The sequence below is a fragment of the Macaca mulatta genome, chromosome 1 (assembly GCF_049350105.2).
Source record: "Macaca mulatta isolate MMU2019108-1 chromosome 1, T2T-MMU8v2.0, whole genome shotgun sequence".
Lineage (NCBI taxonomy): Eukaryota > Metazoa > Chordata > Mammalia > Primates > Cercopithecidae > Macaca > Macaca mulatta.
Window position 1 is genome coordinate 86,104,560 of NC_133406.1, and position 17,611 is coordinate 86,122,170.

The window sequence follows — 17,611 nt, forward strand, 5'->3', positions numbered from 1 at the left end:
ATTTACGACAGTGTTGTCCAACAGAACTTTCTGTGATGATAGAAATGTTCTATATTGGCTGGGCACAGTGGTGCACGCCGGTAATCCCAGCACTTTAGGAAGCCAAGGAGGTCAGGAGTTCGAGACCAGCCTGGCCAACATGGTGAAACCCTGTCTCTACTAAAAACACAAAAATTAGCCGGGTGTGGTGGTGGGCCCTTGTAATCCCAGCTACTCGGGAGGCTGAGGCAGGAGAATTGCTTGAACCCGGGAGGCAGAAGTTGCAGTGAGCCAAGATCATGCCACGGCACTCCAGCCTGGGTAATAGAGCAAGCTCTGTCTCGAAAAAAAAATAAAAATAAATGTTCTATATCTCCCCTGTCCACTACAGTAGCCACTAGCTACATGCGTCTTTTGAAGCATCTGGAATGTGTCTAGTGTGATTGAAGGACAAATTTTAAATTTTAATTTTTGTTCATTTGAATTTAATTTGCATAGTACACTCATAGTGGACAGCACAGCCTTAGGGCCCTTAGAGGTCCCCAAGCCTGATTTTCACATTTGGAAGATGGGGAAACTGAAGTTCAGGGAAGAGAGGAGGTTAGCTCTGGGTGGCTAATGATTGGAAGCCAGCGGAGATCCCACTTCCCCAGTGCCATGCCCACCGTCCCTTTCTTCATCCTTCAGTGCCTCAAGGATTTAGCAAAATCACACATGCTGCTGCTGATGAAGTAACACAAGAGGACCAGAACTGGGTGAACCCATAAATGTAGGGTTGGTTTTGACCTGAATAATCTGAGAGGACTTCCAATAGAAGGTGTGTGCAGGTGGGAGTGATGGAAGAGCTTGCAAAAGCCAGGAGGCAGGAAAGACTATGGTTTCCTAAGGCCAGATGGCTGAGAAGCTCCAGCACGGGAAAACTCTTAGTTCTCAAGGGGCCTACAACCTCCAAAAGGGGCCTTCAGTTGGCCCTATTATAGGAAAATCCCATTGCCAGACATTTGTTGAGATCCTGGGTTAACCCTTCTTTGGCTTTCTCCCTCCTTCCCTAAATCAAGTTGCTTCTATGATGCCACCCCACAATAGATGGGACTGCCTGGATGCTCGTGAGCACCCCACTCCTGGAGTATGCAACGGTGCCAGAGCCTCACATAGATTAGTTCTACATTTTGTCCCTTTGGGAGCACTATTATTATCTACATTTTATGGATAAGAAAATGGAGGAGCAGAGATGGAGCCAGAATGCCCCACTGGCAAAGCTTCAGAGGCAACTCATGCCTAGGGAAGGGAGGACCAGGTGATTTACAAGCATACAAGTCCAGTCTGTTCCAGACTTAGGAAGGTGGGAACCCTCACCCTGCAAAGAAAAATTTACCCACTCAACTTGAGGAATGGAGGGAGCCAACTGCATAGGCATAGCGCTGAACCCAAGGGTGGACCACACAGGTAGAGGCACCAGGGAGGCAGTAGACCCGAGAAGGAAACAGGGCTTGGAGGCAGACCCCATGTGCTGTGCTTGTAGTATCAGTACAGGATGCCCATGTGTCCTTGTGCAGGTAGCAGTGAGTCCAGCATTTGGGGGGATATTTAGGAGTCCCCATCCCCATCCACCTGTTGGGCTGCACTCAACTTACCACCCTGCATCAGCATGCAGCAGATCGGGCAACGTGAGGTGAGCAGATGGGGCCTGGTCCAGGCTCTCAGCAACAAGCGTACTGCCCTAGAGCCTGCGTGTGAGGCAGGAAAGCAGCCTGTGGGCATGAGTGGGCCACATCTCTGAGCCTCAGCTTCCCCATCAGTTAAGTGGAATACATCACTCCCTCCTTAATAGCTGAGGGCTGGAGGAGGCAGGACCTGTCATTGCTGTGCACCCCAAGGGGTGGTCACACATCTCTGGGCTCATCCCTGGGAGCAACTGCTTCCAGATGGAGCCCTGAATTAGACAAAAGCAAAGCTAAACGAGAGAGAGGCAGTACCTTGGACAAAGAAGACAGCTGGCAGTAGCTCACGTGGTGACAACTTTGTCACCTCATACGTGCCACATTCCTTGCCCTGAGCCTGAGGGAAGTGCAGGGCTGAGGGCAAAATGAGTAATAGGCAGTGAACTGGTATGTGTTGTGTGTTACTCAGCACGTTCTGCTTCCCTACCTGTTACTCAGTTTGCTCTCAGTGCTCAGCAAGGTCAGGGACACCGGGCACCAGAGGAGGACCTGGGCTGACTGCTGCACTTCTCCCTCTTGGCCCCAGGCAGATTTTGAGCCTCTTTGAGCCTCTCTGTCCCCTATGAAGTGGGATCAGACCCTCTCCCAGGTTACTACAGAGTCAGACAAGAGAACTTGCAAAGTGCTCCATGCACAGCCACATACAGCCGACCTTGCATTCTGCCTCCATCACTCCTCCCCAGTCCCATTTTGGGAGATGGAACCAGGCAGGAGGAGGGGCTTGTCTGACATCACACGGCTCATCACGGCCAAGCCAAGTCTGGGGCCAGGTATCCAGCCAGGTTTCTTCCTTGGCCTGCCTAAAGCCTTTCCAGGCCTCACACTCTCAGACCCAAAGGCTAGGAGAAAAGGTCTGAGCTCAACCCCCACCCCGCCCCCATGGCATGAGCTGTCCAGCCCATCCCTGGCTGAGGATTTTCGGGGTGTGCAGGCCCTGCCCTCTTAGAGTTGGCCACTCACCGTCCCCCATGATACAAAGCACAAAGCCTGCTGGTGGCATGGACCTGGAGGGGAGACTATCACTGGGGCCACTGCACTTAGGATGTGACCCAGTTTTTGGAGGCACTTGCCTTTGCAGTGCGGCACGGGCCTCCCCATATACCTCACCTCTTGTTTTCAGATCTGCACACCAGAGACTGAGGTTGGCCACATGGGACCTTGTGCTTTGTTTCTTTGGTTCTATGGCAGGGGGTGGGGGACTCTGCAGGTTGGGCTCACATGCATGTGTAAGAGTTCTTTGTGCACTCTCACCGCTCGCTTGCTGGTACAATAACCTGAGCTCTTACGCTGCCCTGGCAATCCTGGGCACTGTGCCCATCTTTTCTTGGGCCCTCTCCTCCCTCCCCCAGAGAAGAGACCATCACCACTGTGGTGAAGAGCCCACGTGGCCAACGACGGTCCCCCAGCAAGTCCCCCTCCCGCTCACCTTCCCGCTGCTCTGCCAGCCCGCTGAGGCCGGGCCTACTGGCCCCTGACCTGCTGTACCTGCCAGGGGCTGGCCAGCCCCGCAGGCCTGAGGCAGAGCCAGGCCGGAAGCCCTTGGTGCCCACACTGTACGTGACAGAGGCCGAGGCCCACTCTCCAGCTCTGCCCAGACTCTCAGGGTCCCAGCCCAAGTGGGTGGAGGTGGAGGAGACCATTGAAGTCCAGGTGAAGAAGATGGGCCCGCAGGGTGTGTCTCCCACCAGAGACGTGCCCAGGAGCTCATCAGGGCATCTCTTCACGCTGCCCGGTGCCACCCCCGGAGGGGACCCCAATTCCAATAACTCCAACAACAAGCTGCTGGCCCAGGAGGCCTGGGCCCAGGGCACAGCCATGGTCAGCATCAGAGAGCCCCTCGTCTTCCACGTGGATGCCAGAGGCAGTGTGGACTGGGCTGCTTCTGACGTGGGCAGCCTGGAGCTGGAGGAGACCGGCGTCACCCTGGAGGAGGAGTGCACCATGGAGGAGGCGGGAGAGGAAGAGGGGGAAGACGGAGATGCCTTTGTGACGGAGGAGTACCAGGACACACACAGCCTTGGGGATCGTGACCCCAAGATCCTCACGCACAACGGCCGCGTGCTGACACTGGCTGACCTGGAAGATTACGTGCCTGGGGAAGGGGAGACCTTCCGCTGTGGTGGCCCTGGGCCCGGCGCCCCTGATGACCCTCCCTGCGAGGTCTCAGTGATCCAGAGAGAGATCGGGGAGCCCACGGTGGGGCAGCCTGTGCTGCTCAGTGTGGGGCATGCACTGGGTCCCCGAGGCCCTCTCGGCCTCTTTAGGCCTGAGCTCCGTGGGGCATCACCACCAGGACCCCAGGTCCGTAGCCTTGAGGCCACCTCCTTCCTCTTGCCGGAGGCCCCGGCTCGGCCTGTGGGCAGTGCTCCCTGGACGCAGTCTTTCTGCACTCGCATCCGGCGTTCTGTGGACAGTGGTCAGAGCAGCTTCACCACAGAACTTTCCACCCAGACCATCAACTTTGGGACAGTGGGGGAGACGGTCACCCTTCATATCTGCCCAGACAAGGATGGGGATGAGGGGGCACAGCCCTGATGCTGCTGCTGTGGTGGCTTGGGGCAGCAGGGAGAGGGGCGTGCCCTTGAGGCCTAGGACACTGCCCAGCCTCAGCAGCAGCCCCTAGGAGCCTCCTGAGGGCCTCCCTGTCCCTGGTCCTGGGCCCTTCTTACCTCACTCAACTTCAGCCAGGAGGACTGGGTGGCGCTTGTAACGTCAGAATGACTGGCTCAAAGACCTCAGCTCTGGGCTATTTCCTCTCAGCCTGGCAGGAGCCTTGGGACTGTGGACGAAGGATGTAGCCTTGGGCATTTGTCCTGTTCCCATGTGGGCCAGGTCCATCCCTCCTGGTCACAGCTGCCAGGCCTGACATGACCTTGCCTCTTCTGCAGTCTTGGTGACTGAGACCCTTGGGTGGGTGCTTCCCAGCTCTGCAGGCCCTCCTGGCCTTCTCTGCAGTGTGGACATGGGGTCTGTGTGTGGGCAGCAGCCTGTCTCTCAGCAAGAATAAAGTAGCTTCCTGCACACCTCTCTGACTCTCCTTGCCTCTCCACTGGGCAGCCCTGGGTCCCCTCCACCTGCAGCCCTCAGGGGAGCCCATACCCTCATCTGCCTTTGACTGTGAGGTCCCCTGGCTGGCCACTGCCTGTGGAGTCCCGGCCCACCCTGGGGTCCCTGAGTGGACCTGCGACAGCTGGTTCCCATCATGGAGAGGCCACTCACAGGGGCACACAGCATGGCCAGAACAGCCAATCATGCTCCTTCCTAGCATGCTGGGTACCAGGCAGGCCTTCCCCAGCCCTGGGCAGCTGGGACTGTTGTCATGGCAGACGTGGGGATGTGGTGACCCCATGGGATCTCAGCATCAGAGGTCAACTTCATTGTCTCTGGCCGGACGATCCCAGCACCATTAGAGGACAACCCCAAGCCCTCCAGCTCCGAGGCTGGCCCAGGGGTCCTGCTGACTGCGTTGGAGTGAGGAGGGTAGAGAGGAGGGTACCCTGGCAATGTAGAGAGCAGCCCAGGTCTCCTCTCCAGGCTGGCAACTGGGGATGCGGCAAGGGCCCTCAGCAAGGGCTTGAAGACACAAACAAGGCGGGAGGCTTGGGGCAGGTGACCTGCTGGACCCGTGTGCGAGGTGCCTGGCTGATGGCCAGGTGGACGGGGAGGCTGCTGAGGGGGAGCTGCCAGTGGGGACCATGCCCAGCAGGGCTCTAGAGGAGTCTCTTGCAGCCAGCAAGGGGCCAGGTGGGGCGGTCGGGGCTGGGGTTGCAGGCAGAAGGGAGAGCAGATTTGGGTCACAGGTGGAGAAGAGAAAGCCCCTGGCAGGCGAGTTCAGGCAGGGGCTGCCCTGGGAGGGAGGGCCCATCCCCAGGGAGGGGTCCACGGTCATGGCTGCCTGGACACCCACTGAACCCAAGCTTCCTCTGGTTCTCGCCTTGGCACCAGGCTGTGCCCAGGTTTGAGGAGAGGCCAGCCCTGGTAGGGGGTTGCAATCAGTGGTAGAGCCAGGGCCTGGGGCAGGTATCCAGGCCCGGCTGCTCCCTGGAGGTGGTGACACTCTCCTGAAGGTTCCCGGGGAGGATGGGCCTGAGCTCGCAGGGAGTCTAGGAGGAGGAAGTGCCTGCCTGCAGCATGGGTCTGTGGTTTTTTCCTCTCTGTGTCCCAGGCCTCCACCTCCAGGCAGCCTCCTGAGAGGGGAGTGGGTGGGGAGGAGCCCAGTGTTGGACCACCTGGGCAGTCTCTGAGGAGGGGGACGGGGTTCCTGGAGACCCCTCCGGAGGCTGCAGCTATCCCAGACCCCTGGGTCTCACCTGCTCTTCACTCATCTGCCTCTTCTACAGACACCACCCTGGAGCGAGTGGACCAGATCACATCCGTCCTGGAGAGACTGCTGGGCCCCAGGGTGCCAGGCCCCTTCACAGGGGACCTCACTGGCCCCAGCCCCTGCCCTGGGGGGGCACCTGCACTCCAGGAAACCGGCTCCCAACCTCCAGTCACCGGATCTTCGGAGGCACCCGGTGAGGCCCAGACGCATGCTGACAACAAAGTCCCCCAGGGATTGACCCCAACCTGGCTGTGCAACGTGAAGGGTACCCATCACATGGGCATGAACTGGCTAGGCCCCAGTGACTCCGATTTGGAATCCCAGTGGCTCCATGCACTGGGGGTCCTGGGCCAAGCCTACCTCTTGCTTGGCCTCAGTTTCCCTGTCAGAATCTTGGCACAGAATGGGTTCTGGAAGGTTCCTCCTGCTCTGAATCTGTTCCAGGAGCCAGAGGCTTCCCATGGTTGGCCTGTGATGGCAAATTCAGGTGCCCTGTGCTCCTCAGTAGACAGGGAGGAGGGGGAGCAGGGGGTGAGAAAGGGGAGGAGGAGACAGGGGAGAAGTAAGAGGGAGAGGAGGAGGGGGATGGAGGGGGCAGAAGACAGGAAAGGAGGAGGAGGTGGAGGAGGGAGGGGCAGAAGCAGCCAGTACCCCAGACAGACCAAATCAGACTGGCTGCTACAAGAGGCAGCTCTGTGGGTCACTCAAGCCCCTTCCCCCAGGTGTTGGGGGTCTCCTGTTTTGAAGCACTTTAATGGCTTCTTCTTTTTTTGTCTTTGGGACGGGGTCTTGCTCTGTCACCTAGGCTGGATTGCAGTGTGCAGGGGTGCGACCACAGCTCACTGCAGCCCCAACCTCCTGGGTTTAAGTGATTCTCTCACCTCAGCCTCCCAAGTAGCTCCCATGCCACCATGCCCAGCTAATTTTTTTATTTTTGGGTAGAGATGGGGTCTTGCTGTGTTGCCCAGGCTGCTCTCAAACTCCTGGGTTCAAGCCATTCTCCTGCCTCAGCTTCCCAAAGTGCTGGGATTACGGGTGTGAGCCTGGCTGCCCACCTGCCCGAGCCCTGGCCTCGCTCCAGCCCGGTCTTCAGGTCCCCGATCAAGGAACTTTTCCTAAAGGGACAGATAGTGCATCTGGGGAAACTGAGGCCTGGGTTGGGGGAATCTCATCCAAATCCCTGCTGCTCACCGAAGGTGGATGGGGGCCTGGAGTCAGGCGTCCAGAGAGCCATGAGGACGGGGCTGAAGCGAGGCCAGAGCTGGGGCAGGATGGCAGCCAGGCTCCTCCCCTGCCCCGTCCAGCGTCCTCTGCATCTTGCTTCTGTGGGCTTCTTGGGTCCATGCCCTTCTCCTTCTCTTTTGGCCCAGCCCCAGCCTTGGTTGTCTTCACACAAAAGACCATCACGGCCTTGCATCCTGTGTGCCTACCCACTCTGGTCACCCCACACCATCTTGCAGGGGCTTCCCTGATGCACCCTCCCTGGCCACCCCTACCTGGTTCCATCACCTTGGAGAAAGGCCGTCAGGCTGGAGCCAAACAGGATGAGACCTCCAGGGCTCAGTGCCCTCCCCAAGGACAGCACGGGACAGTCCCCCACCATGGTCTCACGCTTAATCCCCTGAACACATGCTCCAACAGTCCCACAGTCCCTATGCTGCTTCTGTGGCCTCCCGCAGGCCAGGTGGCATAGGGTTCGGGGCAAGCAAGCCGCCTTCCCCCATGAGATGAGAAGGCCAGCCCCTCAGGTCTGCTTCCCCACAACAGGCACAGAAGCCCCCAGGCCTTCAATGAGCGCAGGCTCCTCCCTCTAGCTGCCTGGGCACCCTGGGGCCACCTAGGGCTAAGGGGCGTCTCTCTAGGCCCCAACTTGGTGTACATTTGCTCTGTTTGCCTATCACGGGGCTGGCTGGGAGCAAGGCCTGGCCCAGGAGAAGGGGCACGGCATCCCTGTCACCCTGGGAAATGGTCTCTTCTCATTCTTCTGCCTGTCACTCTTCCCCATGCAGTGACCGAAGGCCGGCGTCTGTAAGAGAAGGACAGGCCGAGGCTGGGGCAGGGGTCTGGGAGGACTAGCCCTGGCCCTCACTTGAACTCTGCCTTGTGGGTGGAGTGTACCCTGCCACATCCAATGGGCTGTGTGCCAGGGCCACAGTGGTTGAGCAGACAAACCTGCCCTAGGTGCCGCTTGGCCCATCCGGGGCAGATCGTGGGCTCCTTCACAGGCCTGACGCTCGTTCACTCTGCCCGATGCCTCTGCAGAGTGGGCATGGGTTGGCCTGCTCTGGCCATGACCCCACCCGCCCTGCCTGTGGCGGACACCCTTTCCACTCGTCCACCTGCTTGAAGCTCAAGTGTATTCCCACAGCCACCTGCCCTGCCTGCGCTGCCTGTGCCACCGGCCGGGGCTGTCCCGAGCCCCACTCCTCTACCCAGTCTGCCCTGGGTCTCTCCTGTCCTCTCCCTCACAGCTGGGTGGAGTGGTGTCAAGGGCCATACCTGTGACCTTTGGGCAGCCCCATGGGGTGATGCCCTGGCCCTCTGGATCCTGCCCACCATTGCTTGCATGCTAGGAACTGTTGAATGCTCCTGGCACACACGGTGCTGAGACAGAGCTGCCTGTCCTGCCTGGCTGGCAGGGAGTGTTCTAGAGGGCAGAGGCCACCGCATCCAGTTGTCAGTCTGGCGGGTGGGCAGGGGACCCTCGGGGCTGGTGGCACCAGGTCGGATATGGAGGGTGCTTGGCACCTGGGCTCTGCAGGGTGGCTAACTGCACATGCTTGAGCTGTGGGCTGGGTACTGGGTTTGGGGCCTAGGACCTTGCCAGGATCTCACCCACAGCCCAGGGCCCCGGGAGCCCAAAGCTCTGCCTGGGCTTTCCTAGCCTGGGAATGTGGGGACCAGATGCGGGTACCACCTGGGCTCCATCTCATGAGGCCCTCATCTCCCAGCAGCCGTGCCCCAGAGGGTGCCACAGCCCCTCCTCCACGAAGGCCCAGAGCAGGAGCCAGAGGCCATTGCCAGAGCCCAGGAATGGACTGTGCCCATTCGGTAACCACCCCAGACTGCTGGGTCCTGCACTGGGGACCAACCCCAGGGGACATCTCTGGGCAGGCAGGGCAGGGCACGAGTTACTGCGGTGTCCTCACAGCCCTCCACTCTTTGCCAGCAGCTACCCCAGGCATGGCAGGTCTGGGAGGAGAGGCCACCCTTGGGATGAGAGGTGTTGGGGGGCCCCCTCCACACTAAGGGCTGGGCACCCGTCTGTACATCTCATCCCAGAGAGGCTTTGCTGCAGCCCCTTCCTAGTGGTGATGAGCAGGGATACCCTATCTCATCGGGAGGCCTGGCTGCTCAGAACGTGTGGGGGCCCGGCAGAGCCTCACCCCACTTCCTAACCCCAGGATGGAGGGTGCAGCCAGGCCTGGGGCAGGCACAGGGGAGCTGCTCTGGGACGTCCATAGCCACGTGGTCACGGAGACCACACAGAGGACCTACACATACCAGGCCATCGACACACACACCGCAAGTACGGGGTTGGGCCCAGCTGGGTTATAAGTGTGATCCCCATACCCCCTGTCCAGGGCTGGGGGGCATTTGCACATCTGCAGAGGCCACGCAGCCTGTCTCAGCCCTGCCCCAGCCTGGGATGCCCACATTCTACTCACTGTGTCCCTTCAGAGGGGCCAGAACCCTCCACTGGGGAGACGCAAGTGGCAGTGAACTTGGTGTTAATAGGATCCTGTCCCTGAGAACGGCAGCCAAGTTAGTGAGCTCCACTGGCCCCACCAACTCCTCCTGATCACCTGGCCAGCTGAGGTCAGAGTGGGAGAGGCAGTGGTTCCATTGAAGGAGCACCCATAACTGTCAGAAGCCTGGGCAGTCAGGATGGGGTGCTGTTGCTTGGGCTGTGGGGGGCGTTCAGTTGCCCACAGTATATCTCAGGGCCTCAACAACCACCCAGGCATGGTGGGCTGTGGCTGGCACCCAGGGTTGTGTGGCTGGGGAGGTGGTTTCCATGGTTCCCTCCCTGCCCTCCCAGGGCCCCCATCCATGCAGGTAACCATCGAGGATGTGCAGGCACAGACAGGCACAATGGCCCAATTCGAGGCTGTCATTGAGGGCGACCCACAGCCCTCGGTGACCTGGTACAAGGTAGGTGTGCAGGTCCAGGTGAGCGAGATTCGGGAATGGCCCCAGGATCTGGGGGACCCACGGGAGATGGGTGCAGTCCACACTGTGCACTTCCTCCCACATCCCCTCCAGACTGGACACACAGCAGGTGTCGGAAGCACTGCTCAGTGAAGGGTGGGGTGATGGGGTCCCCCAGAGTGGGCTGATGGCAGCCCTGCTGATCCTGTGCCTCCAGGACAGCGTCCAGCTGGTGGACAGCACCCGGCTTAGCCAGCAGCAAGAAGGCACCACATACTCCCTGGTGCTGAGGCATGTGGCCTCGAAGGATGCCGGTGTTTACACCTGCCTGGCCCAAAACGCTGGTGGCCAGGTGCTCTGCAAGGCAGAGCTGTTGGTGCTTGGCGGTGAGTTGGTCGACCCCTCCTGGGCCCAGGCTCTGCAGCTGGGCTGGCCAGGTACAGGTCTTGTCTCCATGGGGCAACCTCTCTTCCCATTGGTGGTACCTGGGTGGGTGTGGTCCCTGGGTGGGTGTGGTCCCATAGTCTTGGGTCCAGGAAGCAGCTCCCATTAACACCACAGCACTGGGTTCTATGGGGATCAGGGTGGTCACCTTTGCCCATACCAGCTGCTTCCCATTCCTTAGGGGACAATGAGCCGGACTCAGAGAAGCAAAGCCACCGGAGAAAGCTGCACTCCTTCTATGAGGTCAAGGAGGAGATTGGAAGGTAGCACCTAGCCCCCTTTCCCCTGGACAGCCAGATGGCTCCTTTCCTCAGGCCACCTGGGCTCTCCTCACTCCGTCTTTCCTAGGGGTGTGTTTGGCTTCGTGAAAAGAGTGCAGCACAAAGGAAACAAGATCTTGTGTGCTGCCAAGTTCATCCCCCTACGGAGCAGAACTCGGGCCCAGGCATACAGGGAGCGAGACATCCTGGCCACGCTGAGCCACCCGCTGGTCACGGGGCTGCTGGACCAGTTTGAGACCCGCAAGACCCTCATCCTCATCCTGGAGCTGTATCCTGCCCTCAGCCCCTGAGAGGGCTTGAGGAGGGGCATGCAGGGCCAGGCCAGGGCTCAGAGGAGCCATGTGCTTGGTGTCCCCTGCCTGGCTGGGTGGTGGCGACAGCCACCCAGCCGGGAATTTGGGTGGGGAGTCTTCTGTTCCACGGGGCAGTGACTGGAGTCCCCAGGGGGTACTGGTGGCTAGCTGGCCCTGATGACCTGATGCCCTCAGCAAGGATGGTGGGGGTCCGCTCCCACTCTGTAGATGGCCTCTTAGAGAGGAAGGAGCTGCTTGGCCTGGCTACTCTGGGGCACACCCTGCCACCCACATGGCCTTGTCTTGGAGGTCTCCTCTGTCCTCTGGTGCTCTTGACGGTGTCAGCCGGACACATGCCCCACTGCCCCAAGTCGGTGTCCTCTTTGCACGGAGAGGGTGCTGGATGGGCTCTGTACAGAGGGGACAGGATGCCCCCTCCCACTGTGCCAGTGCAGTGACTGCCCTCAGTCCCCAGCGTCAGCCTGCAGCCCCTCCCTTTTCAGGGCTGCATGCCATCTGGGGTTCAGAGGGGTCCCCACTCCACTCTCCTCAATCCTGAGCATCACCCCCTGCTGCCCCCAGAGATCAGATGTGCCCATAGTCCTGGCCACCTCATTGTGAGTGTGGGTTTCTGGGGGCAGGCAGGTTTCAGCCTCCCAAGCCTGTTTTTCCTTGATGGGATCCCAGGTGCTCATCCGAGGAGCTGCTGGACCGCCTGTTCAGGAAGGGTGTGGTGACAGAGGCCGAGGTGACTGGGCCGCCGCCTGCCACTGCCCCAGCCACGCACCCTACCCCAGACCCCTCTCAGACACCAGGTCCCTGCAGATACAGTCCCAGCCACAGCCCTCTCTAGCTCAGGAGCCTCTGGGGCTCCCCATGGCCTCCAGGGCGTGTTGACCCCTCAGTCAGGCTCTACACGGCCTGCCACCCCACCTCACTTGGCCAGCTGACCAGCCCTGCCCACCCCTCCCCCACTGAGGGTCACAAGTCCATCGTATCCTCCCCACCTTTGAGGGATCTCCTGGCTTAGGGGCACACAGGACGCAGGAGGGCTTTGCATATCAGCTGCCGAAGCCAGGAGGAGGCCGGACTTGAAGTGGAGAGGGAGGCTGGGGCTGGGCTCCCACCTGAACAGCAGCCCTTGCTACAGGTCAAGGTCTACATCCAGCAGCTGGTGGAGGGGCTGCACTACCTGCACAGCCACGGCATTCTCCACCTGGACATAAAGGTTAATATGTCCTCATCGCTGCACCCCAAAGCCTGGGACCTGCAGGCCAGTGGGGCAGGCTCACCACTCCCAGCTTCACTGAGAGGGCTTGCTTGCCTCCAGGGACAGGGAGCTCACCACCTCCAGGCAGCCCTTTCGAGTGGGGTGTGGCTCTGGTGGAGCAGAGGCTGTCCCCAAATGGCTGCACCAGGTGCTCCCCACTGCCTCACCCTGTCCCTGGGCCTCTGGGTGTCCCCACCAGGCCCACCAGCCCCAGGAGTCACCCCTTTAGGGCATGGCTCTCACTCACTCCCAACTCTCCCCGACAGCCCTCTAACATCCTGATGGTGCATCCTGCCCGGGAAGACATTAAAATCTGCGACTTCGGCTTTGCCCAGAACATCACCCCAGCAGAGCTGCAGTTCAGCCAGTACGGCTCCCCTGAGTTCGTCTCCCCCGAAATCATCCAGCAGAACCCTGTGAGCGAGGCCTCCGACATCTGGTGAGTGGGTGGCTGGGCCAACGGGTCTGGGTCTGCAGCTTCTCTGGGAAGCCGGTCCCCACAGATGGCTAGGCCCTCTCCTCTGCCCCAGGGAGGCAGCAGGCAGCCTACTGGTCAGCCAAGGGGTCCTCCCTGAACCCGTCTCCTCCTACAGACCTGGGCTCCCCGCTTCCCTGCGTGTGTGCCTCTTACCTGAGGGCCAGGCCTGGGGCGACGCACAATGTGTGGTTTTGTCTTGCAGGGCCATGGGTGTCATCTCCTACCTCAGGTGAGCAGAGCCCTGCTCCATCAGCTGACCTAAGACCCCTCCCTTGTAGGCCCACTGAGGGCATGTGCACCGCTGGCTGCTCACCAGATCAGAGACCCGAGACCCAAGGGGCAACTATCTTGGGAACAGGCGGTCAGCCAACCCTGATAAGAGGTTCCTGCCCAGAGGGTCTCACAAACACCCTGTCATCAGAGGGCTGTGCCGGGTCACGAGGCAGCCAAGCCACTGCCCTGCAGGACTGGGGGTTGTCCAGCAGTCACTCATAACAGCCACTGCTGCCCTGAGGATGACGGTGGTATAGACAGCCTGGACCTCCTCAGCAAGTTGATCCTTAATTCCTAATTCAGGCTGATCTTGATGCCTGCCCCAGACTGGATCCCCAGACTAAGGCTGGTGCCCACCCAGGCTGACCCTACATCCGTGCCCCAGCCTGAGCCTGGATCCCTATCTCAGACTAAGGCTGGTGCGCACCCAAGCTGACCCTATATCCCTTCTGCTACTTGAGCCCAGATACCCCAGGCTTGGTCTGGGTCCCTGTTCCAAGCTGAGCCTGGATCTCTCTGGGCAAATCAGAGAAACTTGCTGGGATTCTCAGAGCTAGATGGGAGTGGGACTAAGAGCCCATCCGCAGTCAGGGCCTCATCTGAGGGCTGGACCCTCCCTCTGCCTTCAGCCTGACCTGCTCATCCCCATTTGCTGGCGAGAGTGACCGTGCCACCCTCCTAAACATCCTGGAGGGTCGCGTGTCATGGAGCAGCCCCATGGCTGCCCACCTCAGTGAAGACGCCAAAGACTTCATCAAGGCTACGCTGCAGAGAGCCTCTCAGTGAGTGCGCACCCAGGCTTCTCCTGCCCGGGGCCAGTCAGCCCTGCCCCAGGGGGCAACTGACCACCTGACCCCTCCTGAGCCTTCCTCTCCCTGCAGGGCCCGGCCTAGTGCAGCCCAGTGCCTCTCCCACCCCTGGTTCCTGGTGAGTATCAGGGTCAGCCCCACACTATGCAGGCGGAGCCTGAGGCCAACAGGGGCAGGGCCTCTGGGCAACAGGGTGTGTGAGCACAGAACTGTGGCTGTGGCCTGGACTCTGCCCAGCCCAGAGGACGTTTGTCCCTGTACTTTAGTGAGAGGGCTGTGGGAACCTCAAGCTGGAACCACGTTTCAGTGCCCCAGCCCCCAACGCCCAGCAGGAGGCAGGGAGAACTGTGAGGAGCTCAGGGACAGGGGGTCGCTGTCACCTCTGACCTCTGGCCTTTGCCATCTGCCCCACCTGGACATCTTGGGTGAGGGCTGTGGTGTCCTGGATCCAGGGGATCCCAGGACTGGGGCTGCCCAGCAGGGCTTCCATCATGGGAGGGGCCCCTATCAGGGCACCATGGTCTCCCTGCTATGTGGCTGCCCACCTTGGTCTCCCAGAAATCCATGCCTGCGGAGGAGGCCCACTTCATCAACACCAAGCAGCTCAAGTTCCTCCTGGCCCGAAGTCGCTGGCAGGTGAGCCATGACCATCTGAGTAGGGACCAGTGAAGGGGAAACTGAGGCCCCACAGGGCCAGCTGCGCACCTAGGAGTGCAGGGAAGTGGGGCTGGGCTCCTTTGAGCATGCTGAAAGGAGATGGGAGTCATCTGCTGGGCACAGTGGGGATGGGTGCACAGAGTCCCATGGTGCAGGAAGGCGGAATGACTGTGCCCTGGGGGCAGAGGACCCCAGAGCTCCTGGGTCTCCCCACCTGATGCCTGCTGCCCCCATGCGGTTCCAGCGTTCCCTGATGAGCTACAAGTCCATCCTGGTGATGCGCTCCATCCCTGAGCTGCTGCGGGGCCCTCCTGACAGCCCCTCCCTCGGTGTGGCCCGGCACCTCTGCAGGGACACTGGTGGCTCCTCCAGTTCCTCCTCCTCCTCTGACAATGAGCTTGCCCCATTCGCCCGGGCTAAGTCACTGCCACCCTCCCCGGTTACACACTCGCCACTGCTGCACCCCCGGGGCTTCCTGCGGCCCTCGGCCAGCCTGCCTGAGGAGGCCGAGGCCACTGTGCCCTCTGCCGAGGCCTCAGCTCTGCCTGCATCTCCTGAGGGTGCTGGGCCACCGGCCGCCCAGGGCTGTGTGCCCCGGCACAGCGTCATCCGCAGCCTGTTCTACCAGCAGGCGGGTGAGAGCCCTGAGCATGGGGCCCTGGCCCCGGGGAGCAGGCGGCACCCAGCCCGGCGGCGGCACCTGCTGAAAGGCGGGTACATTGCGGGGGCGCTGCCTGGCCTGCGCGAGCCACTGATGGAGCACTGCATGCTGGAGGAGGAGGCTGCCAGGGAGGAGCAGGCCACCCTCCTGACCAAAGCCCCCTCCTTCGAGACCGCCCTCCGGCTGCCTGCTTCTGGCACCCACTTGGCCCCTGGCCGCAGCCGCTCCCTGGACACAGAACATGACCCTCCGAGCACCCAACGCTGCTCCCCAGAGGCCTGCTGTGAGGCACAGCGACTGCCTTCAGCCCCGTCCGGGGGAGCTCCTATGAGGGACATGGGGCACCCTCAGGGCTACAAGCAGCTTCCATCCACTGGTGACCCCCCAGGCACTGCTCAGCCAGAGAGTCCATCCCTGGACCACCCTTGGGGGCAGCCAGCCCCCTTCTGTCATGCCAAGCAGGGTTCTGCCCCCCAGGAGGGCTGCAGCCCCCACTCAGCAGTTGCCCCATGCCCTCCTGGCTCCTTCCCTCTAGGATCTTGCAAAGAGGCCCCCTTAGTACCCTCAAGCCCCTTCTTGGGACAGCCCCAGGTACCCCCTGCCCCTGCCAAAGCAAGCCCCCCGCTAGACTCTAAGATGGGGCCTGGAGACATCTCTCTTCCTGGGAGGCCAAAACCTGGCCCCTGCAGTTCCCCAGGGTCAGCCTCCCAGGCGAGCTCTTCCCAAGTGAGCTCCCTCAGGGTGGGCTCCTCCCGGGTGGGCACAGAGCCTGGCCCCTCCCTCGATGCTGAGGGCTGGTCCCAGGAGGCTGAGGATCTGTCCGACTCCACACCCACCCTGCAGCGGCCTCAGGAACAGGTGACCACGCGGAAGTTCTCCCTGGGGTGTCGCGGGGGCTACGCAGGTGTGGCTGGCTATGGCGCCTTTGCCTTTGGTGGAGATGCGGGGGGCATGCTGGGGCAGGGACCCATGTGGGCCAGGATAGCCTGGGCTGTGTCCCAGTCCTCAGAGGAGCAGGAGGAGGCCAGGGCTGAGAGCCCACTGCCCCAGATCAGTGCAAGGCCTGTGCCTGAGGTCAGCAGGGCTCCCTCTGGGAGCTCTCCAGAGCCCACCCCATGGGAGGACGTCGGGCAGGTCTCCCTGGTGCAGATCCGGGACCTGTCAGGTGATGCAGAGGCGGCTGACACAATATCCCTGGACATTTCCGAGGTGGACCCTGCCTACCTCAACCTCTCGGACCTGTACGACATCAAGTACCTCCCATTCGAGTTTATGATCTTCAGGAAAGTCCCCAAGCCCGCTCAGCCAGAGCCACCCTCCCCCATGGCTGAGGAGGAGCTGGCCGAGTTCTCGGAGCCCATGTGGCCCTGGCAAGGTGAAATGGGCCCCCACGCAGGCCTGGAGATCACAGAGGAGCCAGAAGACATGGATGCGCTGTTGGCGGAGGCTGCCGTGGGCAGGAAGTGCAAGTGGTCCTCACCGTCACGCAGCCTCTTCCACTTCCCTGGGAGGCACCTGCCACTGGATGAGCCCGTGGAGCTGGGGCTGCGTGAGAGAGTGAAGGCCTCCGTGGAGCACATCTCCCGGATCCTGAAGGGCAGGCCGGAAGGTGAACCCCCACCCCACCCCAGGCATCCTTCACGTCCAGGGGCCCCCATTCTGTAACTGGGGCTACTGCACTCCAGGTGACGGCAGGAGGCCCCCGGGGCACCCCCGCCGGTGTCCAGGTGCTGCCCACACCTCCTGTCCCTGCCTCAGGTCTCTGAATCTTGGGGTCACCTCTCCAGCCCTGACAACCCTCCCCACGGGGCAACTGAGACCCAGCCCTGGGACCCAACATAGCTGAGGAGGCCTGGGGAGGCTGTAGGTGGTATGCCCCTGGGGAAAGCATTTGAAGGGGCCAGAGTCTTCCTGAACCAGAATCCTTCCTGACCCCAGAGTCCTCCCGACCAGCCCCAGACCCTCCCTGACCCCAGATACCCCAACGCTGTACTCTCCCAACCCCAGATCCTGCCTGACTGCAGACCCTCCTAACCCCAGATCCTCCTGAGTCCTCCTTGACCCCATAGTCCTCTCTGACCCCAGACCCTACCTTACCCCAGACCCTCCCCAACTCCATGCCCTACCTGACCCCAGACTCTCCTGACCTCAGGCCTTCCCTGACCCCAAAACCCTTCCCAACTCCAAAACCCTTCACAGCCCCATAGTTCTCCCCGACCACATAATCCTCCCTGGTCCTGGACCCTCCTGACCCCGTGCCTGGAGGTGG

The 17,611-nt window shown here is 61.1% G+C and overlaps 1 protein-coding gene and 1 long non-coding RNA gene across 51 annotated transcripts in view; one reads left to right on the forward strand and one right to left on the reverse strand.

Annotated features, from left to right (window-relative positions):
- Positions 1-17,611, forward strand: part of OBSCN (obscurin, cytoskeletal calmodulin and titin-interacting RhoGEF) — a 165,835-nt gene that overhangs the window by 143,200 nt on the left and 5,024 nt on the right. For 30 of the 50 annotated variants that reach the window (XM_077938815.1, XM_077938819.1, XM_028826436.2 and 27 more), the window contains 15 exons: positions 6,041-6,217; positions 8,976-9,075; positions 9,429-9,553; positions 10,067-10,179; positions 10,394-10,613; positions 10,802-10,883; positions 10,969-11,169; positions 11,882-11,942; positions 12,345-12,422; positions 12,731-12,903; positions 13,145-13,171; positions 13,845-13,997; positions 14,097-14,142; positions 14,583-14,660; positions 14,926-16,951. In XM_077938815.1, coding sequence (XP_077794941.1) covers positions 6,041-6,217; positions 8,976-9,075; positions 9,429-9,553; positions 10,067-10,179; positions 10,394-10,613; positions 10,802-10,883; positions 10,969-11,169; positions 11,882-11,942; positions 12,345-12,422; positions 12,731-12,903; positions 13,145-13,171; positions 13,845-13,997; positions 14,097-14,142; positions 14,583-14,660; positions 14,926-16,951 — 3,660 coding nt within the window. Of the gene's footprint in view, positions 1-3,049; positions 4,724-6,040; positions 6,218-8,975; positions 9,076-9,428; positions 9,554-10,066; positions 10,180-10,393; positions 10,614-10,801; positions 10,884-10,968; positions 11,170-11,881; positions 11,943-12,344; positions 12,423-12,730; positions 12,904-13,144; positions 13,172-13,844; positions 13,998-14,096; positions 14,143-14,582; positions 14,661-14,925; positions 16,952-17,611 lie in introns of those variants that run through there. The other 20 variants (XR_013395490.1, XR_013395495.1, XR_013395493.1 and 17 more) reach the window with 7 other exon arrangements.
- Positions 1,262-1,752, reverse strand: LOC144329868 (uncharacterized). Its single transcript, XR_013395573.1, has 2 exons — positions 1,614-1,752; positions 1,262-1,336 (listed from the first exon to the last, which is right to left on the reverse strand). It is a non-coding gene; the product is annotated as an uncharacterized LOC144329868 (long non-coding RNA).